This window comes from Neoarius graeffei, chromosome 28 (genome assembly GCF_027579695.1).
Source record: "Neoarius graeffei isolate fNeoGra1 chromosome 28, fNeoGra1.pri, whole genome shotgun sequence".
In the NCBI taxonomy this organism is placed as follows: Eukaryota; Metazoa; Chordata; class Actinopteri; order Siluriformes; family Ariidae; genus Neoarius; species Neoarius graeffei.
In genome coordinates this window covers 15,017,850-15,044,485 of record NC_083596.1, presented here as the reverse complement: position 1 = coordinate 15,044,485, position 26,636 = coordinate 15,017,850, and the positions used below count along the sequence as shown (strand labels likewise).

General features: G+C 43.1%; 1 protein-coding gene across 6 annotated transcripts in view; it reads right to left on the bottom strand.

The window, feature by feature from the left end:
• The window catches only part of pigl (phosphatidylinositol glycan anchor biosynthesis, class L), a 78,132-nt gene that overhangs the window by 23,422 nt on the left and 28,074 nt on the right, over window positions 1-26,636 (bottom strand). For 2 of the 6 annotated variants that reach the window (XM_060912590.1, XM_060912591.1), the window contains exon 3: window positions 7,328-7,418. In XM_060912590.1, coding sequence (XP_060768573.1) covers window positions 7,328-7,418 — 91 coding nt within the window. Of the gene's footprint in view, window positions 1-7,327; window positions 7,419-18,776; window positions 19,092-21,978; window positions 22,058-22,578; window positions 22,655-22,973; window positions 24,193-26,636 lie in introns of those variants that run through there. The other 4 variants (XM_060912594.1, XM_060912593.1, XM_060912592.1 and 1 more) reach the window with 4 other exon arrangements.

Below are 26,636 nucleotides of genomic sequence, written 5' to 3'. Positions count from 1 at the left end.
TAAAAACGTTGAAACATTTCATTTCATTATTATTTAGGCCATTTTTGGTCGACAGCATTTCTTGATATGTGCCTAAGACTTTTGCACACTACTGTAATTCATCTGTGCTGCGGGTGAATTTGAATACACCAAGCTAGATGTAAATATTGCATTTAAAATGAATTGCAATACGAACATGACACTAGGCATACAAGTATTAAGAATTAACATTTAAGTGCTTTTTCTATTTGCACCATTTCATTGTGGGTTAGTAGGGTTAAAAAATATGAGAAAAATCTGTGCTAATCCTCTGAAGATGCAGCATTTTTGCCACATGTCGGCTTGGCAGGGACGCAGAAATGCACGGCATGTGTTTTTTCACACCAGAAAGTTGGGAAATCCCATCTATTTCTTATACAGCAGACTTGAGTTGGGCCTTTCTGCTGGGATTTGGGTACATGATGATTTTTTAGACTGGGAGGGAAATGGTCATAAGAGAACTTGGTGGAAATGGAGAACGTTGCCAAAGCAAACAGGCCGAGGGATGCGGCTTCTCCAGACACGAGGTGGGTGAATATATAACAGTAATCTACACGTTGCATAAAGTGGAGCAGAGCAGAGCATTTGTATAAGGAGGGTATATAAAAGTAGCCATCACCTCCGTCCAAAAAGAAACATGCTATCGTCAGTGTATTGATCCTTTTGTCCTTTAATTGTTCCATTGAGTAAAGTTCGTCTTGAACCATAAACACTGAAACAAAGACAATAAAAGGACCAGAGGCTAAATTTTTGCAATGGCCATAATGTTGGGAAAAATAACAGTCTTTTGCCACAAAACTTCATTTCATTGGGGAAATCAAAGCAAAATTATGACTTTTGTCAAGTTGATGATTTATTTATTGTGTTTTAAATAAAAATCATACAAAGCTTCCTTGGAATACGACTTGGCCTGGCAGGAAGGGAGGGACGCTGGTTGGGTGATGGGGAGTTTGCGTGTTTACACATGCTCAGGGAAATATCAAACCGAAGTTGTTTCGTAACAGCACTCGCTCTTTCAGCCCATTTGTTTGTTGTTGTTTGTTTATGCAAGTCTTCCGTGCTTGGGCTTTTAATCAGAGCCTTAATGGCCTGTCAAGAAGAGAGAGAGAGCGAGAGAAAGAAAAAAAAAAAGGAGTTGAAACCCCCCCCCCCCCCCCCCCGACTTTGTTCAGATTTGCAATTCCACTTGGGAAATTTCCTGGAACACTCAGGCAAGCCCGATAAAAATCACTGGTTTAGCTTTCTGGCGGCCCAGGAGAGGCCAGGAGCATTGTGGGATATTAATGTGTGTAATTAGGGATAAATGCAGATGGCGGATGTCATGCTAGACTCTATATATTAACTGGACTGGTCGTTAAATTAAAAGCACCCCATCTTCCTACATAAAATACAGCCATGCATGAAGCTGTCAAAGCTGTAGAGTTGAAAGCTGTCGCTTTACTTTTATTCTTTAAGTGTAAATGACTGGGGAAAAGACCTGATCTTTTCAAACTTCAAACTTAAAAGAAATATCTAAAATGAGCCAGATGTTCAAGGCAAATGGTTTCTCATACAGTAGGGAAAATAAGTATTTGATACACTGCCGATTTTGCAAGTTTTCCCACTTAAAGAATGGAGAGGTCTGTAATTTTTATCGTAGGTACACTTCAACTGTGAGAGACAGAATCTAAAACAAACAAAAAAAAAATCCAGAAAAATCACATTGTCTCTCATTATCTCTAGCCGCTTTATCCTGTTCTACAGGGTCACAGGCAAGCTGGAGCCTATCCCAGCTGACTACGGGCGAAAGGCGGGGTACACCCTGGACAAGTCGCCAGGTCATCACAGGGCTGACACATAGACACAGACAACCATTCACACTCACATTCACACCTACGGTCAATTTAGAGTCACCAGTTAGCCTAACCTGCATGTCTTTGGACTGTGGGGGAAACTGGCGCACCCAGAGGAAACCCACGCGGACACGGGGAGAACATGTAAACTCTGCACAGAAAGGCCCACGTCGGCTGCTGGGCTCGAACCCGGACCTTCTTGCTGTGAGGCGACAGCGCTAACCACTACACCACCGCGCCGCCAAAATCACATTATATGATTTTTAAATAATTAATTTGCATGTTATTGCATGACATAAGTATTTGATTACCTACCAACCAGCAAGAATTCTGGTGCTCACAGACCTATTAGTTTTTCTTGAAGAAGCCTTCAAATTCTCAACTGATTACCTGTATTAACTGCACCTGTTTGAACTCGTTACCTGTATAAAAGACACCTGTCCACACAGTCAATCAATCAGACTCCAACCTCTCCACCATGGGCAAGACCAAAGAGCTGTCTAAGAACACCAGGGACAAAATTGTAGACCTGCACAAGGCTGGGATGGGCTACAGGACAATAGGCAAGCAGCTTGGTGAGAAGGCAACAACTGTTGGCGCAATTATTAGAAAATGGAAGAAACTCAAGACGACTGTCAATCTCTCTCAGTCTGGGGCTCCATGCAAGATCTCGCCTTGTGGGTTATCAATGATCATGAGAAAGGTGAGGGATCAGCCCAGAACTACACGGGAGGACCTGGTCAATGACCTGAAGAGAACTGGGACCACAGTCTCAAAGATTACCATTAGTAACACACTATACCGTCATGGATTAAAATCCTGCAGTGCGTGCAAGGTCCCCCTGCTCAAGCCAGCACATGCCCAGACCCATCTGAAGTTTGCCAATGACCATCTGGATGATCCAGAGGAGGCATGGGAGAAGGTCATGTGATCAGATGAGACCAAAATAGAGCTTTTTGGTATAAACTCCACTCGCCGTGTTTGGAGGAAGAAGAAGAATGAGTACAACCCCAAGAAGACCATTCCAACTGTGAAGCATGGGGATGGAAACACACTTTGGGGGTGCTTTTCTGCAAAGGGGACAGGATAACTGCACCGTATGGAGGGGAGGATGGATGGGGCCATGTATTGCGAGATTCTGGGCAACAACCTCCCCTCAGTAAGAGCATTGAAGATGGGTCATGGCTGGGTCTTCCAGCATGACAATGACCCGAAAAACACAACCAGGGCAACTAAGGAGTGGCTCCGTAAGAAGCATTTCAAGGTCCTGGAGTGGCCTAGCCAGTCTCCAGACCTGAACCCAATAGAAAATCTTTGGAGGGAGCTGAAACTCCGTGTTGCCCAGCAACAGCCCCAAACCTGAAAGATCTGGAGAAGATCTGTACGGAGGAGTGGGCCAAAATCCCTGCTGCAGTGTGTGCAAACCTGATCAACAACTACAGGAAACGTCTGACCTCTGTAATTGTAAACACAGGTTTCTGTACCAAATATTAAGCTCTGTTTTTCTATTGTATCAAATACTTACTTCATGCAATAAAATGCAAATTAATTATTTAAAAATCATACAATGTGATTTTCTGGATTTTTTTTTTTAGATTCTGTCTCTCACAGTTGAAGTGTACCTACGATAAAAATTACAGACTTCTCCATTCTTTGTAAGTGGGAAACCTTGCAAAATCGGCAGTGTAGCAAATACTTATTTTCCCCACTGTATATGAAGAACATTCTGGTGATATGATTTGGGTTCGGTTCAGTGCCGAACCGTGACTATTAGAGCTGGGACTTGAGCTCAGCCAAACCTTAGTCAGACACATCAAAAAAGCAACAGGACAAAGGATTTTGCAAGGGGTTAGCGGCAGGCTGCCAGGTAGCATCAATGTGAGTAGTTGTTGATGTTGATTTTAAAAGCAGGGCTTTGAACCAGAATTTTTTTCCTATTGGTTCGTTCCGAACAGAAACGGAATTTTAACGTTTCCGGTTTTGGGTTCCACCATTAAATAGACGTTCCCGAACCGGTTAGAACAAAAAAAATTTCGTTCCCGGAACGGTTAATTACGTTCCCTGTCAGCTGTTTAACAAATGGCTATAAAATTATGTCTCTGTCTCATCCAGCTTAAGCCAAATGTAGGCTAATTCTATTACAACCTTCATTAAATAAGACAAGAAATAATTCAAAACAATTATTATTTCAAATGTTGGCGATTTGGATTCTCAGTATGTCTTCCCATCTACACGAACAGAAAAAGTGCCAAAAATGAAAGATAATTCGTTTAGTGCGTTACCAAAGGCTAGTCAGGCCCTATGCATTGATAGGCTAACAGAGGTTAACGTCATTTAATGTTCGCGAGCCTCTCATTAACGTGGACAAATATATTGATATCGTGTTTGAAATTGACGTTTTTGAATAACGATAGACTGCAATATTTACCTCTTATTTAAGATGTGGAGACGTGATAGTAGTCCACCCTCCCGCTCTCTCCATTCAGTCAGCGAACGTCACACAGGAAGTGAACCCCAGCGGGTCATAGAAACTTGCGCAGGAGAAGAATGACTTTTTTATTTGTAGGCTACGGAAACTTTGAGGAACGAAATAAAAACCGGTATTAACCGGTTACCATTATTTTTAATAAGCGTTTCTGTTCCGGAGCATAAAAAATAATAAAGTTTCTGGTTTCGTTTCTGTTCCATGTGAAATAGAAAAAGTTCCCGGTTTTCGTTTTCGTTCCTTGAACCGGTTCAAAGCCCTGTTTAAAAGTAGCTGAGTAAATGACAGAGGGAAATGAATACTTAAGTCTGAGTGAAAAATACTGTAGCGAACATGCAAAAAGAGTCTGGAGACGGAAATCTTAGGCCCTGTTTACATTATTTCGAATCAGTGGATCATCAGATTAACGTTTTTAAAACGATTCGCGTACACACACAAAATTTCTGTGCCCGCAATAAAACCGTTCCCCGTGCACACGGCAACGCCAATACACGGATACGCTAATCACATGACTAATTAGACGGCACGTCACATGATCCCAGTGCATATCGGGCATGCGCAAGTCACTCACCACTTGCAAGTGGAAGGATGTCGTTGTAAAAAATGAAGTATGCCAGTCTGTTATCGGCGGTACTGGTACTACAATGACGCCTTTTTTACACCGTGTATGGCCTTCGTGTTTATGCTAGAAGGATCTAACAGTGTTCGGTACACTCTTCACCTCGCAGAATGGCCGTTTTTTGCGATTACAACAAGACTATTTATTGCTACGGTAACCAACACACTTCCTGTATTGCTCATTCACATGACCAACGTGGCATGACCAACGCCAGCGAATCAGGAAGGTGGATGTCACAGTGACGTTGTCCAATGACGACGTCAGCTAGAGCTCAGCACAGCGTATCCTCGTTCCTCAATGTTTACATAGCACCGGATCAGATACGTACTGGGTTGAATACGTGGGCCCTGGCGGATTCAAACTGTTCCGCCTGTGGAGTCGTTTTCCGGCGTTTTAATGTGCACGGACAGTGCATCTGCAACGAAAACGATACGGATACGGTCTAATGTAAACACCACCTTAGGTTCTCGGTCGTTAACCTGTGCTACTTGCTCTCGCTATTACTGGCTTGACTGCTTTATTAGCATTCACTAACACTACTGATGAACGCTACACCGGCTGGAAGTTGATTTCACTGCTGCGCTGACGGCACCGAGTCGTGGTTAAGCTCGCGAGGGTGATAAATTTTTGGTCCCTCCTACTATAAATCAAAATCTGATTAACTCATCGGTCACTTCCTACATAAACATACACTCCCGGCAATGACGTCCTAACCACTGATTGAGCCAGCTCTAAACTCTTCTCAGCCTAGAGACAACAAACAAAAAAAATCTCATTGGATAACTTGATTTTATTGGTTTTCAGGGCAGTAACCCTTTCATTTCTGAAGCAAATTTGATAGAAAATGAGGCCAAATTAAAATTAGAAGAGAATACCGTATTTTCTGGACTATAGAGCGCACCTGTATATAAGCCGCATCCGCTCTATTTTTAAAAAAAAAAAAAAAAAAAAAGATATACAAGCTGCACCGGGCTATAAGCCGCAGATATCTATGTTGAAAAATTAGATATTTACTGCATGTACAGAACGATTTTGTACTGTAAATGTACATGTATGTACCTGAACAGATTCTTTCCAAACAGTGCCTTTTAACACGGCAGCAACTTTGCTGATTAAAACGGAACAGAACCAAGAGAAAATAACCGGTATTTATTTACCTTCATTTCTCCTGTGTTTGAAACCACAAGTCACTTTAATCATCTTCGCTGGATTTGAAAATAATTACCAGTTAGTAATTTGTCGTGCGTGTTCTATCTGCTAAAGATCTGCTAATTCTTCTTTGCATTGATTTTTCGTCTATCTTATTTTTGATTCTACTTCCGGTTAGAGCGCCCCTAGCGGTGGAAGAAAAATCCACAGAATAGCCGCACCTTTGTATAAGCCGCATGGTTCAAAACCTAGGAAAAAAGTAGCGGCTTATAGTCCAGAAAATACGGTAATTATCATGAAATTATGAAACAAATTAAAGAATGAAGAAACTAAATATAGTATTTGAAATGCTGATATGTTAGGCCCTCTAGTTCAGTTGTTTCCCTGCAAATCAATACAACGTACCGATTATGTAACAAAGAAGCATATAGTTGTTTATTTAGTGAAGCGTTCTTTAAGATGTTTTAAGCTGGGCATACACTGTGCGATTTTTTCAATCGCGGTATTCAGCTGCTGCTCACACTGTACGAGTGAATCGCAGGCGTAAACAGCACGCAGCTTACGATTCCTGTTCTCACACTATACGATGCGATGCTCAGGATTTCAAACAGGTTTGATTTTCATCCGATCGATCGGGAGGAGGTCGTGAGGTGTTAATCGCTTGTCGCTACCCCATGTATACTACACGATCCGAGACGTACGACTGAGCCAAAACTCGGCCCGATCTCCAAAACAGTCGCACGAGTGAAAATCGTACCAAAATCGTGCCAAAAATCGCGCAGTGTATGCCCAGCATAACTGCTTTAACGTAAGTAATAACTTGTTTTGATAACATTAACTAGAAACAAGGTGTGTCATGTTGTTCTTTAATAATTAAAAATTGTTAGCATTGGCAAATTACTGTGGTATAACTGTAACGCATGCTGTTCTAGGAAAATAATTAACGTTCGGGTCATAACAGTAAAACCTCTAGCTTTCATGTCGGACCATGTCATACAACACCCTTGTTGTGTTTTATTCCTTACTCAGTGTCAATTTTTCAGTTTCTTGTTTGGATAATTTACCAAGACTCCCTGATATTCTTGTTGATATCACCGACAATTTAATACTATTTCCATTGTCACAGTGTTCTTATACTGTCTGTATAAAAGCTACTGGTTTTTTTGTACAAGTCATTAGTTAGTTCATGCATGGCGTCTATATTTCGCAAAATAAAGTTCTCACCAGGTTAATGGAATAAGTCGTGATGTGTTTAAGGATTAGTGATGCGGTCAGCGCGATGCTCCACTCAATCTTTGGGTCATCTTGCAATTCTCTATAGAAAGGGAAGAGAGAAAAGAAAAGGACTATATAAACACACAGACACCAATAATACATACTTAAGTAGTAGCTGTGGAACTTTATTACTTTGTGGCTACTCTAACAAATTTTAAATTTCATCAGTCAAAACATCTCCCATTTTTCTCCCCCAATTTGCCCTTGCCCATTCTCACTCACTGGCTTACTCTCCCCAACACACAACACAATCTTTTCCGATCTGCTGCTCATGCTGTGTCACAGGGCAGCATAACCCACTCTGGTGAAAGCGCTATCTGCCCTCTTTTGAATACACGAGCCCACAGACGCACACGATTGGTAAGTGTCGCTCTAACTGACAGAGAGAGAGAATAAGGTGGGGTTTACATTAGACCGTATCAGCGGATCATCAGATTAACGTTTTTAAAACGATTAGCGTGCACACAGCAACACCAATACACGATTCGCGTGCACACAGCAACACCAATACACGGATACGCTCGGCTCCGCAGGCATCCTGCGCTCCAAATCGCTCCGCCCTGAACAGCGAGTGCCCTCTGGAGGGTGCGCACTCCGGCCCTGCGCAGCTCACAGAGCGCGCGAGTGAAGCACACGAGCAGTGATTCGGGACTGAGCCGCTGTGTGTGTGATCCCAGCGCATATCACTTACCACTTGCAAGTGGAAGGATGGCAAGCCTAAAGACAATCATAACTACACAATGGGCAGTATTTGCATCAGTATTTGCAGTATTTTCATACTTTTATACTCTTTAATGAAAGGTGATACAAGGCGGAAGTCCGCGCCGTTTTTCAGCAGTCGCGTCACATGACCAACGCCAGCGAATCAGGAAGGTGGATGTCACAGTGACGTTGTCCAATGACGACGCCAGCTAGAGCTCAGCACAGCGTATCCGCGTATTCTCAATGTTTACACAGCACTGGACCAGACACGATCTAGATTGAATACGTGGACGCTGGCGGATTCCCGTTTCCCGGCGTTTTAATGTAAACGGACAGTGCATCCGCGAAGAAAACGAGACAGATACGGTCTAATGTAAACTTGGCCAAGAGAATACCATCTGTCCCACCCTGACAGCATGGCCAATTTTCCTTTGACTCTTTGCCACGGATGGCTGTGATATCATCAGGATTCAAACTAACAAGCTTGTGATGGTCAGGTGAACGCTTTTCTGTTGTACAACTCAGGAGCTAGCCAAAACATTTGCTCAAAGATATAACACACAGATAATATAAAGAAGGTTATTCTTTTACTTAATTTCAGTTACTGCATGCTGTCTATTTGGTCACGTCACACCAACTGTATATCGCAATATTTTATACACATATTTCAACTAGGACAGCACGGTGGTGTAGTGGTTAGCGCTGTCGCCTCACAGCAAGAAGGTCCGGGTTCGAGCCCCGTGGCCGGCGAGGGCCTTTCTGTGCGGAGTTTGCATGTTCTCCCTGTGTCCGCGTGGGTTTCCTCTGGGTGCTCCGGTTTCCCCCACAGTCCAAAGACATGCAGGTTAGGTTAACTGGTGACTCTAAATTGACCGTAGTGTGAATGTGAGTGTGAATGGTTGTCTGTGTCTATGTGTCAGCCCTGTGATGACCTGGCGACTTGTCCAGGGTGTACCCCGCCTTTCGCCCGTAGTCAGCTGGGATAGGCTCCAGCTTGCCTGCGACCCTGTAGAACAGGATAAAGCGGCTACAGATAATGAGAATGGGATATTTCAACTAAGCTTTTACAAGTTGTGAATAGAAACCTAGGATAAAAAAAAAAAAAAATTGCAAGACTAGCAATAAACAAACAGCAATATATAGATAAACTGCATGGAAAGTAGTCTGTGTAAAGACACTGTGCATGTTCCAGGTGACGGGCTTTATGTCATACATACAGGGACTACATAATATACAGATTTTTTTTTTTTGGAAGCAGCACTGTAAGGTTATCCACCAAGGCATTGCTAAATTAACACAGTTACTACTCAGCACCTAATTATAATCACATTTGGAGGGTGAGCAGGATCCAGCGCCCCCCCCCCATTACTTTCTTTCCCAAATACTTTTACACCCATTACACATGATTTAATATTTTATGTTCACCATACGTCACAAAAGAGTCATTCAAAAACTCCTAGCCTCAAACTTGATCTAGTTTGATGGTTCGTCTGCATTTCAAATCAAATCAAAGTCCTTCCCACGCCATGTGGCGCATAGGGCGGCGCCGATCTCCGTTTCCGTAGCCCTCGGCCTCTCGCCTATTACATAGCTAGGGTTACAGTGGGTGGCTAGTCCTCTGGTAACCACGAGAGTTTAACTCCCCACTCACATCTGTATTGCAGCGTGCCTTACCAGACGGCAGTAGGTACCATTTTTATGATGGTCTTTGGTATGACCCGACCGTGAGTAGAACTCACAATCTCCCGATCGAGAGGCAGACACGCTAACCACTAGGCCAACTCACGGTTTCGTCTGCATTTGGCTCAGTTAATAGATAGAGTTTATATTTTTATTAGCTGTTGATTAGTTTACCAGTTTCTTTTGTGCACCAGTTTCGTTCCTCTATGCATGCAAGTAGTTCAATAGCTGGTTTATTTGTAGCATACTATGTTGGTAACTTAGCTAGCTAGTGAACATGTATAGCTAGCTAGCTAGCTAGCTAGCTAACTAACCTATTGTGCAAGTTACTTATATACGAGGGTAAGTCAAAAAGTTCTAAGACAAATGAAAAAAATCTTTATTTATGAAAATAAAGCTATTTCTCTAGGGGCGGCACGGTGGTGTAGTGGTTAGCGCTGTCGCCTCACAGCAAGAAGGTCCTGGGTTCGAGCCCCGGGGCCGGCGAGGGCCCTTCTGTGTGGAGTTTGCATGTTCTCCCCGTGTCCGCGTGGGTTTCCTCCGGGTGCTCCGGTTTCCCCCACAGTCCAAAGACATGCAGGTTAGGTTAACTGGTGACTCTAAATTGACCGTAGGTGTGAATGTGAGTGTGAATGGTTGTCTGTGTCTATGTGTCAGCCCTGTGATGACCTGGCGACTTGTCCAGGGTGTACCCCGCCTTTCGCCCGTAGTCAGCTGGGATAGGCTCCAGCTTGCCTGCGACCCTGTAGAAGGATAAAGCGGCTAGAGATAATGAGATGAGATGAGCTATTTCTCTACATATTCTCCATTTAAGTCTAAACTCTCCTGCAAATGATGTTTCCATTGGACAATTCCTTCTTTGTATTCCTTTTTTTTGAAATAACATCTGTCTTAGAACTTTTTGACTTACCCTAGGCTGACACTTGCACGACTTTTGGCCACGATTTTGTCGTGGCAAGTCGTGCCATTTTGGGGCACGAACTGGGAGGCTCCCGCACTGTTCACGACTAGTTCACGCATAGTTCACGACGAGTTCAGGAATGCGTGCCCGTCCACATTCACGAACTGGCATGACGAGTTCACGCATAGTTTGCGCATAGTTTACGCACTTTCCGCATTGGCACGACGAGTTTGCGCAATTCGGACGGTGTCGTGCCGACTTGGGCACGCCTGTGTCATGCACAACCTCATCCTCATCAGATACCCACACGCAATTTCAGAAGTGGACCGCGAAGATCCGGACACACATGATTTGATCCCTGGTGGATGGAGGACTGACCGACACCTGCAGGGGCTGCTACCTCTAACCGGCCATCATACCCAGAAGGATCAGCGAGACTACCTGTCACATTACTACATGTCCCCTGCTGGTGCTGTCCCTTGGCAAGAAAGAATGGTAGTAGCTTCATGAGCTGCATCCACAGTTGTTCCATTTTTTAAATAAAAGAAATGAAACTCCCCCCCCAAAAAAAAAAGTCATGAAGGAATAGAATATAAAAGACATTAAAGAAAAAAGCAAGAAAAAAAATTGCGAATGGCGAGAAGTGTCCGGGAAGCCCTATATATACCCCCGCACCGACGCGAGCGCCACTGTCGCGCGGTAGTCGTGAACTGCTCGTGAACTCGTCGTGAACTGCTCGTGCCATGCACAAACTGTTCGTGAAGTGCGTAAACTAGTCGTGAACTGCTTGTGCCATCAATGCGTGACCGTGTCAATGGGAAGGCACGGCCACGCTGCGACGCACACCAATTCGTGAACATGTCGTGAACTACTCGTGAACTCGACGTGAGCTGTTCGTGAACTATTCGTGGCAGTTCGTGACAGTCGTGGCATGGCGCGCACTTCCATGCACTGGCACGCATCCTCCCGCATCGTCCCGACGAGTTCACGAACAGTTTGCGCATAGTTCACGACCCGGTCGCGAAATTTTGTCGTGACCAAAATTTTGAACATTTCAAAATTCTCGTCCTGACATGGCACGCAGTCACAACTGGTTTACGCACACTTCACGCCAGTTTACGACTAGTTTGCGCACTGGCACGACTCGAGTCGTGCCAATGCGTGCCATGGAATCGTGCAAGTGTCAGCCTAGCCTTACCCTCATACAGTACTGTGCAAACGTCTTAGGCATCCTGTTTTATTTTTTCATGCAAACTTTGTTATAGATTTCTATTTTATGACTTCTACATTAAGGGGCGGCACGGTGGTGTAGTGGTTAGCGCTGTCGCCTCACAGCAAGAAGGTCCTGGGTTCGCGGCCAGCGAGGTCCTTTCTGTGTGGAGTTTGCATGTTCTCCCCGTGGGTTTCCTCCGGGTGCTCCGGTTTCCCCCACAGTCCAAAGACATGCAGGTTAGGTTAACTGGTGACTCTAAATTGACCGTAGTGTGAATGTGAGTGTGAATGGTTGTCTGTGTCTATGTGTCAGCCCTGTGATGACCTGGCGACTTGTCCAGGGTGTACCCCGCCTTTCGCCCGTAGTCAGCTGGGATAGGCTCCTGCTTGCCTGCGACCCTGTAGGACAGGATAAAGCGGCTACAGATAATGGCTGGATGGCTGAATGGACGTCTACATTATCGAGTCAGTACAAAAACATTTTAGAGTCCAAACATTTGTTTTTCAGCACAAAATTAAATGCTACAGGAAAAAAAAGTTTGTATCTGAGCAGCATATTACATAACAGAGCACTTTTCAGATTAAAAAAGAAAGCATAATGAAGGCTGCTGGGTTTTGGTGCAAAATTAAGAGGCGAGTGTGACAGTCAAAGTGTCCAGAAGAACTGGGGCTGGTTCTGTAAGATGCTCAGTCAAACCTACAGCTCATTTTCTTATAAAACTGCACTACTTTTTTTTTTTAAAGCAAAACCTTGTCTCACACCAAATACTGACTTTGTTTCATTTATTATGGCTTACTGCTGTTGACTACATTTCATTTTTTTTTTTTTTAGCCATTTTTGGTCTACAGCATTTCTTTACATGTGCCTTGCTCTTGCGACAAGGCTTTCGCAGATAGCTTTTCGCAGGCAGTTGTAATTTATCATTGAGCGGGGAGTAACAGGCGTGCGCGATGTTATTCACTGCCACAACGCAAGGGGGCGCGAAGTCGCGAAATCGCTAGGAGTAGTTGGTGGGTGTGGTTAGTGGAGTGTTTATCCTCCGGTTACTTATAATGACTAGAACTGGAGTCGTATAGATGTACGTACTTCCTCGATCAACCGCTCTTCGTGCTGCTCCATCTTCGCTCATGTTTTTAAAAATGGCGGTCGTGAAAACAAACCAAACCGGGAAAGTAGGGAAGCGGAAGTGCGTGTACAGCAGATGTAGAGTGGACCAATCAGAGCCCTCTTGTCTGCGACGCTGTCTGCGAGGCTGTCTGCGGTGGTCACAATTTTTGGGAGGTGCGCGCAGAGCGTCTGCGAAGGTGGGGGGGGCTACGCAGACGCCATCTGCGAGGACTGCGTTGTCAGCATAAATTGGCCTTAAGACTTTTGCACACTACTGTAATTTCAAGAACACTGTTAGCTAAGCTACCTACCTAGCCAATTATGTACTTTCTAGAACACTCTGTCAGTAACTTAGCTATTTACTATAGATAGCCTAGGTAGCTAGTTGTCAAATTTCTAGAATGCCATGTTGGAAAGTTCTCGAGCTAACTAACTTATCTAACTAGCTAATTAACTAATTTCTTGAACACTACCGTATTTTCTGGACTATAGAGTGCACCTGTATATAAGCCGCATCCGCTCTATTTAAAAAAATAAAATAAAAAAAAGATATACAAGCCGCACCGGGCTATAAGCCGCAGATATCTATGTTGAAAAATTAGATATTTACTGCATGTACAGAACGATTTTGTACTGTAAATGTACATGTATGTACCTGAACAGATTCTTTCCGAACAGTGCCTTTTAAAACGGCAGCAACTTTGCTGATTAAAACGGAACAGAACCAAGAGAAAATAACCGGTATTTATTTACCTTCATTTCTCCTGTGTTTGAAACCACAAGTCACTTTAATCATCTTCGCTGGATTTGAAAATAATTACCAGTTAGTAATTTGTCGTGCGTGTTCTATCTGCTAAAGATCTGCTAATTCTTCTTTGCATTGATTTTTCGTCTATCTTATTTTTGATTCTACTTCCGGTTAGAGCGCCCCTAGCGGTGGAAGAAAAATCCACAGAATAGCCGCACCTTTGTATAAGCCGCATGGTTCAAAACCTAGGAAAAAAGTAGCGGCTTATAGTCCAGAAAATACGGTATATTAGTTTATAATACATAGGGCCAAATTACTCAATTCTGATTGGCCAATCAAGGAGGGCTTTTTTCCGTAACACTGGGCCGTATTTCTGAAATACTATTGGCCAGTTTGTTGCTTGGTTACGGTTACAAAAATTAGCAAATTTTCTCAACAAAATGGCTGACTCTGCCGACTCAGCAATGCCGCGTTTCGCTATATTTGACGAAGAAATGATAAACCAATTGAAAGCTGCAAGCGAAAATGAAAATACCAAAAAAAGTACAAATTTTTGGCTTTCCGTGTTTAAGAAATGGGCCGCAGAAAGACAAATAAACGACTCTCTAGTGGCATATGAATGCTGCGAGTTAGACAAGGCGCTATCGCAGTTTTTTTGTGTCATGATGAAAGACGCTTTAGAAACTGATTCAAACGTGCAAGATAGTCTTGCGACCAGATTGGTTCAGAAAATGTGAATGACAAACGTTGTGAACTTGAATGGCTTCCGAAGTATGAATTTGGCCCTGTATATTATAAACAAGTAATCGTACGGGGCCGAGTAAAATTAAGGATCAATTTCACTCGTGATTTCAAAACTTTGAAATCACTCGTGAAATTAATCCTTAAATTTTACTCGGCCCCATACGATTATCGATACAAATTAGCTCATCCTGCAGTAAGATAGTGAAATAAAGCTCTAATTTCTAGAATGCTATGCTAGTATCTTGCTAATTATCTAAATTCTACAACACTGTGTTAGTAACTTCGCTAGCTGGCTAATCTGTCTTTTCCCTGCTCTTGTAGGTAACCTGTTTATGGAAAGATTTTTTAAAAATCAGAAATCAAGTAATCTATCGTGAGTATGTCACAGTTCTCAATTTTTTATTTAAATTTATTACAAGCACATTACAGGCTTCAACCAAACCTGTATCAGTTGTTTCTCCAGAGACTTTAGGGCCATGAGGGTGGTAGTGGTAGACCCTGTGTGTGTGTTTGGTGATTTAGTGCTGCTGTCTCACACGGTGCAGCTGGAACACTGCCTACAGGCCTCTTCTGAACCCTGGGGTCAGAGGTCGCCTGGGGTTTTGCCTCCCATTCATTTGAAAGTGGAGCCCAGAGAAAACTCGGGCCATCATGCATTGCTGTCTCGTGCACACACAGAGACAGACACACACAAATAGTTTTCCCTTTCATCCGGACACCCTGCTCAGCCAGCAATGTACTGGAGGTCAATGAACCTCTATCTCAGGGCAATCTTACACAGCACTCCTCTCGCTCTCTGCCTTGTTTTTCCATCTAGTCCCCCCCTCCTTCTTGCATAGCCTCTCTGTGCAACATCAAACGTGAGCGAGAGACCGAGTGAGAGAGGCAATCAGGAGTGCAGAGAGTGTTTCAGACATGCCGGGGTCACTGCAGTTCAGCTGAAATCAAAGTGCTGAGGGGCATCATTACACAGAGAGCTTAACCGTTTCCATCCCAATTCAGGTCAGGAACTTCATTTTAACTAAGAATACTGTACGTGTATGCAAAATGGCTGCACCACACACACGTCAAAATCATACATGTCAACCTTTGGTCAATCAAACCTGTATAACCAAGCTCCAAAATCCGTATTTCCCTTATAAAATCCGTATAAGATGCAAATTAAAATAATTTACCTAAAATTTGAATGATAATCAACAATGATATATCCCAGTTACTTTTTATTCAATATTAATAACAATAAACCTTCAGAATGAATACAAAGCTCCAATGTTTGACAAAAACACAAAGTGTTATCAGCGTAGTTACGAAGGAAATACTTCGTTGTTTGGAGGCAGGTTTCACCGAGCGGCTATTATGCGCGAGACTTCATATTAGCCACAAAGTCAGGAAAATCTGTTCGTAAAATTACGTTATAATGACCAAATACAATGAAAAGTATTTTTCCAGTCTCACCTGTGAAAGGTAATCCCATGTGATCTCGTTTGGACGGTAAACCTGTTGGTACAGTTAAACGCAGCACATGAATGAGGCATCTTTATTCTCGGGCGAGGATGACGTATGATTCTACGCAGAAGCCGGCGTCTATGACTTCACGGTTGGCGGGATTCTCGCAGTGCGGTGTGCGCATGATCAAAAGTGGAACGAAGTCTCGCTACCACAAGATAACGCGCGATTTCATAAGACTCTTTACTGGCTGTCTGTGGTGTACAGTACGTTTGTAAATGTTATGCGCTCTTTTATCATCGTGGGAATTGATTATAGCTCTAAATAAATACTGAAGTTTTTTTTAAAGAATCCGTATAACTTTATTTATACGCCCGTATACGACGTTTATTGAATCAAATCCGTATAAAATACGGACATTCCGTATAGGTTGACATGTATGCAAAATACCAACGTGAATGTGAACACACCTCCAATTACATATCTATGCGATATTTTACATTATTTTTCATTATACTTTAACGTAATGTGAACACTACTACTCTGTGCAAAACCGTTTGTGTTTAAACACACCTCCTATACATTTTATATACATAAACATCTTACATATACATGAACCCTAAATAAATCAAACAAAATATTCTCCGTACTGATCTACAGCTACTATATTAGTAGCCTATATATTAAAAGGTGAATTAGAGGAGATTAGCTTTAAGATTCAACATTTGATTTATTTATTTATTTATTTATTTACTCCTCGACTCCCGCCATTTCCACCCATGTTCACGAAGCTCTGCCCCCAGGGTCTCTGATGACCTGTAGAGTGTCTATAAAATGACTGATGGGAACCACATCCAAACACAAGCAAGCATTCTGGACCGGACATCGGTTTTCCAAACGGGTTTACTCAGGCACATAATACATTTGTGTTGAGGCTACGGCTTAAACTTATATATTTCAGCATGTTTTACGCATCTTCCAGTTCACTGATACACTTAAGAAATATTACACATTTAAAGGAATAAAACACGTCAGGATGTCTTGTTATAGGAAAGTAATCAACGTCACAGCAGCTATAAACAGCCGATCCCTCACCATCCTCTTTTTTTTCTCTCTCTCTCTCACACTCATCTCATCTCATTATGTCCAGCTGCTTTATCCTTCTACAGGGTCGCAGGCAAGCTGGAGCCTATCCCAGCTGACTACGGGCGAAAGGCGGGGTACACCCTGGACAAGTCACCAGGTCATCACAGGGCTGACACATAGACACAGACAACCATTCACACTCACATTCACATCTACGGTCAATTTAGAGTCACCAGTTAACCTAACCTGCATGTCTTTGGACTGTGGGGGAAACCGGAGCACCCAGAGGAAACCCACGCGGACACGGGGAGAACATGCAAACTCCGCACAGAAAGGCCCTCGCCGGCCACGGGGCTCGAACCCGGACCTTCTTGTTGTGAGGCGACAGCGCTAACCACTACACCACCGTGCCGCCCCTTCCTTAGAGATGTTTTTTTTTAAACAACAACAAATCTGTTTATTCCTAGGTTAAGATTATGTTACGCTTTCGCCATACAAGTCCCCGTGAAAGTTGTTACCATAGAAACGATCACGTATTAGACCATGGTATATATTACATATTAGTCTTGTGATTTTTGACCAATCAGAACTGCACTGTGGTTTAAAAAGCAGGTAAAATATTCAGCCTTCAAAATTCACTTTTAAAAAGTCCATGAGTGGGGGCGCCGTGGCTCAGTCGACTAAGGCGCCATACCATAAATCCGGGGACCCGGGTTCGATTCCGACCCGAGGTCATTTCCCGATCCCTCCCCATCTCTCTCTCCAGCTCATTTCCTGTCTCTACACTGTCCTATCCAATAAAGGTGAAAAAAGCCCAAAAACAATCTTTAAAAAAAAAGTCCATGACTATTCTTACGATGCTGATGGAACAGATTTACATTCACTGGTTACTTTATTAGGAACACTCACACACCTGCTGTTTTATGCAGTTCTCTAATCAGCCAATCCCTTGATGGCAGCACACTTCATAAAATCATGCAGATACAAATCAAGAGCTTCAGTTAATGTTCACTTCAAACATCAGAACGGGAAAAATTGTGATCTCAAAGTGTGACTTTCACTTAGTGCCAGATGTTTAAGTATTTCAGAAAGGTTTAAGTATTTCAGAAACTGCTGATCTCCTGGAGTTTTCACACACACACCACTCTCTAGGGTTTACACAGAATGGTGAGAAAAACAACATTGGTTCGAGCTGCCAGGAAGGATAATATAACTCTTTACAACCGTGGTGAGCAGAAAAGCATCTCAGCATGCAACAACAGAAGACCACATTGGGTTCCACTCCTGCAGCCAAGAACAGGAATCTTAGAATCAAGAACAAGTTACTCTTAGGCCCTGTCCACACGGCAACGGATTCAGGTGAATCTGATAAAATTGTTTATCGTTTTGGCCTGGCGTGCACACGGCACCGGCGTTTTGGGTGCCCCAAAACGAAATTGAGAACGGGTCGCAGAGTGGAAAAATCTGGCAACGGCGCCGTTGTGAAGTCGTCTGGATGAGTAGAACGGATTTGTTTACGATGACGTCACAACCACATGACTGTCAGTGCTTCACGCCGGGTAGAAGTGTAACGAACTCGATGCGAGTTGTCAACAAATCCTATAACTTGGTTCATGAAACGCGCTTACAAAATATTTTCACTGTGAATATTTATTGTGCAATGGTGCAAAGTGAGAGAGAGAGAGAGAGAGAGAGAGTGTGAGAGAATAGCCCTTAGGGCAGAGTCAATCCCGCCAGCAAAAATAGGGGAAAAAAAAAGGAGCGATCTCACCTCTTCAGATGTTGGTTTAAGTCCGACAATACATTCCTCAAAAAGGGTGTAGAAGAACAAAGTAATCCATCAACGTGTAGCATTCAATTTATTCCGGACCATTAAAGAATTCTGGAGGATATCAGAATGTTGGCGTACTGGCTTCCATCTACCCCCATTCATTCCTCTTTCCGCGTCTCCATTCAAAAAACGAGCACGTGATTTAAAGGGACTATATCCATAGGATAGGGAGTGAGAAAGTGTGTGCGTGTGACAGTGACAGGGATAGTCACTGTGCGCATGCGCAGTTATGCGCATGCGTCTACTTCTATTGTTCTGGTGTCTCCGATGGGAACGTCTTACAGCGCACATAGTGGTGTGGCATGTGTATTGCATTGTTTTCAGCAAGCGTTGCGTTGCCATATGAACCTGATATTTTACTGATCCGTTGCCCATGTGGACGCGATATTTAAAAAAAAAAAAAAAATCTCGTTGCCATTGTCGTGTGGATGTAACCTTAGAGTGCATATTCTGGAACAATTTCGTGGTTTTTTTTTATTTATATGAAAGTATGTCCCTTTACACACTCATCCAGAAGGGTAATTTTGCACAAGGCCATCTGTCTACAGCAAAAAAAAAACAAAAAAACAAAACGCATCTGGAAAAATCCCAAGGGAGTCTGGAGCCAGATTCGTGACGTTACCTGCAGAAGCGCCAGCAGGCTGCGAGAGCTTTGTACGGTTTCAGTGCACAGCCTGTGTAGACCAAGCGCTCCCATTTCTCTCTCATTGTCCGGTCTTTTGGGAAACGATGAGTACTAATCCCATCAAGGTTGGTGTTGCTACACCCTCCTACGATACATCTGTTAACCATTTTAATAAATTACGTGATAACGTTGAAGAAATTTGCAGAAAACCACCAGGTCGTTTTCTCATAAACAAACCAGCGCTGACGTAGGATTCAGAGGGAGGCATCCCGCACACGACGTCACGAAAATCAATGCTTGCCGGGAAATCCAAATGCCAAGTTTTTTCAGAGGCGGACCAGTTCGCCTCAAATGGCTTGATTTCAACTGAATTTTTCTGGTATTGCGCAAGGTAAAAAATTGCACGACGTGACATATTTGACCAAAGTTTAATATAAAATAGGAGAATTACATTGATCTTGCCCCTGAATTTATCCGTGATATGCACTTTAAAGTGGCCGGTGAGCGTATACAGACTTTATCAAATAGACACGTGAACCCCTACCTGACTGGCCAACCTTTTCTTTCTTGGGCTCTCACTGTATACATTTTTGGCTTGGCTACAGCAGTATAAGATTGGATAGGATGACTGAAGCTTGGATTTAGGCTGGCGTGCCTCAACCCTTGTCAGTGATCGTGTCAAAAACAGCCTGCAACAACATCTGAGATCAACGTCAGACACAGAGCAAGAGAGCTAGAGATGTATGAGGGTAAAAAGTTAAAAGACAATAAGTTAGCGATGGGGGAGGGAGAGACGTAAAAGAATGAGGAAACTGTTGAGTGAGGTACAGTGAACAGGGAAGAAAATAATAAAGGATGATAGAGGTACGTCAGGGTGATGAAGATCAAGTGAGAAAGAGAGAGAGGAGGGTGAATTGCTATCCTCCATCGTCATTCTGTCCCCTTCTCTCAGCTCACAATGTGGCTGTTCTGGTCCATGATGGATATAGCCACAAATCAAATGTTAGCCAGGGTCACCAAGGTTAGCTGTGGGTGATACCATCTCAGAGTAGGTGTTTGGTAGCTGAAGGTGATGGGAAGAGGAATTTTTTTTCCTAAAGGGGTGTGGTGGAAAGACAGTGATAGAGGAAAGAGAGATGGTGGCCATTCAGTGTTGGATGGTGTTTCAAAAAGGAAGGGCCAAAAGACACGTATGGTGCAGAGAAAAGGGGGATGGAATGGAAGTCAGGAAAGTCCAATGCAGTCATCTCATCTCTCATCTCATTATCTGTAGCCGCTTTATCCCGTTCTACAGGGTCGCAGGCAAGCTGGAGCCTATCCCAGCTGACTACGGGCGAAAGGCGGGGTACACCCTGGACAAGCCGCCAGGTCATCACAGGGCTGACACATATGCCGCTTTTCCACTACAAACGCGGCTGAGTTGGGCTGAGCCGTGCCGTGCTGAGTCGAGCTGAGTGGGGCTGTTGGAGTAGCATTTCGACTACAACCGCGCTGAACCGTGCTGGCTGGAAGTGGGTGGACACATTGGGTGGAGTTAGCGAAAGTGGGTGGACGTCAGGTGATGTCGTTAAGCAGCGCAAACAGTGACATCAGTGATCTTTTAAGTGGTAGTCTCACAACCCGGATAGTAAACAATAAACATGGAGTCGTTAGTGTTGCTGGTCTTGGTGCTGTGGCTTGTTGTCACCGACAACACCAACAGATACTGGCAAGAGCGTATAGATGAGGCGAGGCGCATAAGGCTTCAGAAATTCTCGTAATTCTTCTTCTTCCGGGTTTGCGGTGTTTACAGATCCCAGTGTGCTCGCGGGGCGTGTGTGGGCATGTGAGGACACTCCTCCTCACCAATCAGTGCACAGGGGAGTGTCTCCTCACGCCCCCAGCCTCACTCAGCTCGGTTTGGCTCGCTTCAGCCCCACTCCAAAACGGTGCGAGTTTTAGGGGCTAAGCAGGGCTGAAGCGAGCGGAGTCGTGCTGTTTTTTGGTCGTCGAAACGCGAGCCGTGTTGGGCTGAAGTGAGCTGAAGCGAGCTGAAGTGAGCTGAAAAAGGGTAGTGGAAAAGGGCCATTGACACAGACAACCATTCACACTCACATTCACACCTACGGTCAATTTTAGAGTCACCAGTTAACCTAACCTGCATGTCTTTGGACTGTGGGGGAAACCGGAGCACCCAGAGGAAACCCACGCGGACACGGGGAGAACATGCAAACTCCGCACAGAAAGGCCCTTGCCGGCCCCGGGGCTCGAACCCGGACCTTCTTGCTGTGAGGCGACAGCGCTAACCACTACACCACCAGAAGAAATGCATGTTTTAGTTCCTTCCCCTCCCACTTTTATTTCCTACTTACACTAGAGATCCTAATAAACCCTATTTGTGCACACTGACACGTTCTGCAGCACAGCTGTCAGGCCAAGATAAAAAAAAAAAAAAACAATAAATAAATAAATAATAATAATAAAAAAAGCCGGCTTTCTCACCAGCATCTGAAGTATGAAATTTTAATGTTTTCTTGCCTTGAAGGATCTGTTTCCAAATCAGACGTGACAGGCTTATTATCGGGCTTTTCAAGGAGATGTTTGGCCAACGGCAGAACTGGCAGCCGAGACAGAGAAAGAAAGACAAAAAGAAAACAAAAAGACACATGATCTACCTGACCTTTCTCAAGTTGGATTGAGTGTTAGCTTCACTATGGCAACAGTGCTAAATGGCCCAGAGTAACCTTTCCCTCCCTCCCACTCTTGCATGTGGATGTGTAATTGCTTGCAGGCATGTGAATGTAGTGGTTGAACTTTGGCCTACTGGAGATGTGTGTGTGTGTGTGTGTGTGTGTGTGTGTGTGTGTGTGTGTGTGTAGGCGGAGATGGGGGCATGCACCAGCACTTGTTTTGTCTGGTAACATGGGAGCACAAGCCTTTTCCTCAATGCATGCTGGGATATCTAACCAGTTGAACTGATTTTGAACTCTTAACTGCCGAATTCCCTTCATTTTCTGATTACTCTTTCAACATCCGTCTTTTAACGTCCAAACACGCAAGGCAAGATGCAATTTTTGAGCACATCAAACATTTTTTTTCCAGATTTTTCTGACACCTATAAATATATCATAAACCTACTTTTTTTGTCCACTCGCAACCATAGCGTTTAATGAAACGAAGCTTCGCCTGCTTGTTCCTGTCCAATCGTATATTCCTGAAAAGAGCAGTATGGAGCATTATGATATACATGTTATTTCCTTTATAACTAGAGTGGAAAGACATTAAACCACATTTTATTTTTTAGGTTTTAAACCATCTTCCTGAAAATCATTTTTGTCGACGGAAAGAATGAAAAATCCCCGTTTCTGGATCATCTTGAAATTGTGCATGTTCATTCCTATCCATTACTAAAAAGATATTATAGCGGGGCTTCTTGAAAATGTTAACTATTCTTGGATTTAAAATTAAATGCTATTATAAAAATGGCATAAAATGTTCTTTTTTTTTTGTAACTGTGTATGATAAGAACAAACCTTTCGACTTCCGGGAAGATGGCCGAGTGAACAGACGTATAGTTAACTGCTCTCCCAAGTCGGACATAAAAAAACCACCCTAAGGCTTAAACTCGATGACCGAAAGTTATATTATGGGTGGGAGAGGCAACCGAAGAACAGGAAACACTAATCAGAGACAAGAAAAAGTTGAGAAACTACCCGAAACTGAAAAGCTACCCGAGACCTCAGAAAGCGAACACGAGGACGACGCAGCAGAGAAAATGGAGGGACAAGAACACAACGAGACACTGCGAGTCGGGCTGGCTACAATCAGCAAGGATATAAAAGACCTTAAACAAGAGATACGACACGAACTGATCACGCTAAAAGACGAGTTGAAAAAAGAAATGAAAGAAGAAATCACGACTCTTCAACAAGAAATTGAGCGCAAGCTAGCAGACAACATAACCGAGCTACGGACACAGAAGGCGGAAATGGCCGAGGCTCAGGAGCGCATAGCAGAGCTGGAGGAGTGGAAAGTAGACGCGAGACAAGTGATGATGGAAATGCTGGAACGGACACGCCAGATGCAAGAAAAGGTAACCGACCTCGAGGGGAGATCAAGAAGGAATAATATCCGCATTTTCGGCGTTCCAGAGGAGACGGAGGGAAACTCCACTAGCAAGTATGTAGACCAGATGCTAAAAACAGAGCTACAGCTACCTGAAGGAACGGAGCTCCACGTCCAGAGAGCGCACCGCGCGCTCGCACAGAAACCAAGCCCGAATGCACCACCCAGGTCCATCATAATCAATTTTCTCAAGTTTGAGACGAAAGAAATGATCTTAAAGACGGCATGGAAGAGAAAAATACAAGTAGGAGACAAACAGATCTTTTTTGATCATGATTATCCTACAGAAGTCGTCCAGAAACGGAGGTCATATGTGGGCATTAAAAAGGTGCTTAAAGAAAACAAAATACGTTTCCAGACGCCGCTGACCAAAATACGGATACACTGGAGCAACGGAGTGAAAACATACGACACCGCCGTGGAAGCCGCGCAGGCTATGAGAGAAAGGGGATTCATCACAGACCCACCGGGCGATGACAGCACACCGGCGGCGAGGGAGAAGACACGCGTAGCACCGGAATGGCAGCGCGCCAGAGGAAAGGATACGACACGTGAAGCAGCGCACCGTGCCAGAGAGAAGCTACAGGATTACCTCAGGAAAACATGAACATGCACTGGAGACAGGTAGCAGTAAAACATAGACTTCAACACTGATAATAATCATATCCGACCAGGAGATGTTCAGTTTTCTTTTCAATAGTTGGACACATCTAGACCTTATAGAGTTCAATTAGGAACTAATCAAGTCTAGGAAGGGGCCCCCATGAGAGATGAGGATTTCCCCTTCACCCTCCAACAGGGACTCGGGGCACAGTTCACCCCCACTGTTTGAAGTCACCATTGTTTTGGTTCATGGTGTTATATTTATTGTTCATGAGTGTTTTGTTCAGAAATGTTTGGGAGTATACCTACAAATAATAGCAAAACAAAATGACGACTAATAATATTAAAATAATGTCGTTGAATGTAAATGGTCTAAATAATCCAATTAAAAGACAAAAGGTCATGACAAAACTTAAAAAAGAAAAAGCACAAATAATTTTTCTTCAGGAGACCCACTTGTCACAATCAGAACATGATAAACTTAAAAAATTTGGCTACAGGAACTTATACTATAGTTCATTTAAAGGGGGATGTAGAAGAGGAGTAGTGATACTAATACCAAATTCAACTAAATTTGACCTTGAGAAGGAATGCAGGGATAAGGAAGGAAGATACATTATAGTAAAAGGAAGAGTGGAGAATGAACTGCTAACACTAGTAAACATATATGCACCTCCAGAAAGTGACAAATCCTTTTTTAGATGTCTATTTGATGATATCACAGCAGAAACAGGAGGTATTCTGGTTTGTGGGGGAGACCTAAATGTTATTAGAGACCACAGAATAGATACAACTAGTCTCAAAAAGAATAGAATGCATCTGACAAGATTCATAAACATATCCTTGAAGGAGATGGGAATGATTGATGTTTGGAGGAATCTACACCCCCTGGAAAAAGACTTCACGCATTATTCCGCAGCACATAAAGTCCACTCAAGGATAGATTATTTTTTTATGAATGTAGAGGACAACCATATGGTCCGAGAATGCAGGATAGGGGGCGCAGACGTGTCAGACCATAACCCACTCTATTTAACAATAAACTTAAACAATAGAAGACGGCAGACAGTATGGAGACTTAATCTGGGAATTCTGAATAATGACCAAACAAAGAAGAAGGTAAAAACAGAAATTGAAAGATATATAGAGGAAAATAACAATGGCACTGTAGACCCAACGATTTTCTGGGATGCCATGAAGGCAGTCATCAGAGGAAAACTGATAGCTGAAACTGCACATGCAAAAAGAGCTAAAATGGAGGCTTATAAAATGTACAATGAATGGTTAAGAGTATTGGAACAGGAATATCAATATACTAATGACCCCAAGATAAGTCAACAAATTAAAGATACAAAAACAAAAATTAATGACATACTTCTGGACGAAATTGAAAAAAAGAATAAATATTTTAAACTGGGCTACCATGAAGTAGGCTCAAAGGCCACAAAAATACTGGCAAAGCGTATAAGAAAACAGCAAGCAATTAGTAATATATGCAAAATTAAAGATCCTCATACAGGTGAGACAGTGTCTACCCCGGATGGTATTGAGGATATCTTCCAAAGATATTATCAAGACCTATATACACAACCTGCATCTGCAGATGAGAATGATATGATTGCATTCCTAGAAACGTTAGACTTACCCTCAATTGGACTTATACAAAATGATAAATTAACAGCAGAGATTACACTGGAGGAAGTAAAAGAAGCAATAAATACATTGAAAAACAATAAATCACCAGGGAGCGATGGATACCCAGCAGAGTGGTATAGGATGTTTGGAGAAGAGCTGTCACCACTACTCCTTGCCTCTTTCAATTGGACTCTCCAAAACAATAAAATACCCCCATCATGGTCTGAGGCAATAATTACAGTCATACCGAAACAAGGAAAAGACAAAGAACACTGTGCAAGCTATAGACCAATCTCAATATTAAATGTTGACTATAAAATATATACAACTATAATCTCTAAACGGCTGAACTCCTTTATATCAGAAATAATAGAGGAAGATCAAACAGGATTTATAAGAGGGCGCCAGACCCATGACAACATTAGAAGAACACTACACGTAGTGGAACAAGCAAGAAAAGACAAAAAGAGCACTGTATTAGTAAGTATTGATGCAGAGAAAGCTTTCGATTCTGTCAACTGGAATTTTCTATATAAAGTGTTAGGGAGATTTGGCTTTAATAATAAATCAATACAGTGCATAAAGACACTCTATCAACAACCAACTGCAAGAATTAAAGTCAATGGGAGCCTGACAGACAAAATTAGACTACAGAGATCAACAAGACAAGGATGCTGTCTATCACCCACTCTATTTGCCATTTTTATAGAGCCGCTAGCACAGGCTATAAGACAGGAACAAGAGATTAAAGGAGTGGTGGTGAATGGCGTAGAACAAAAAATAGGACTTTTCGCAGATGACGTCATAACCTACCTCGAACGCCCGAATGAATC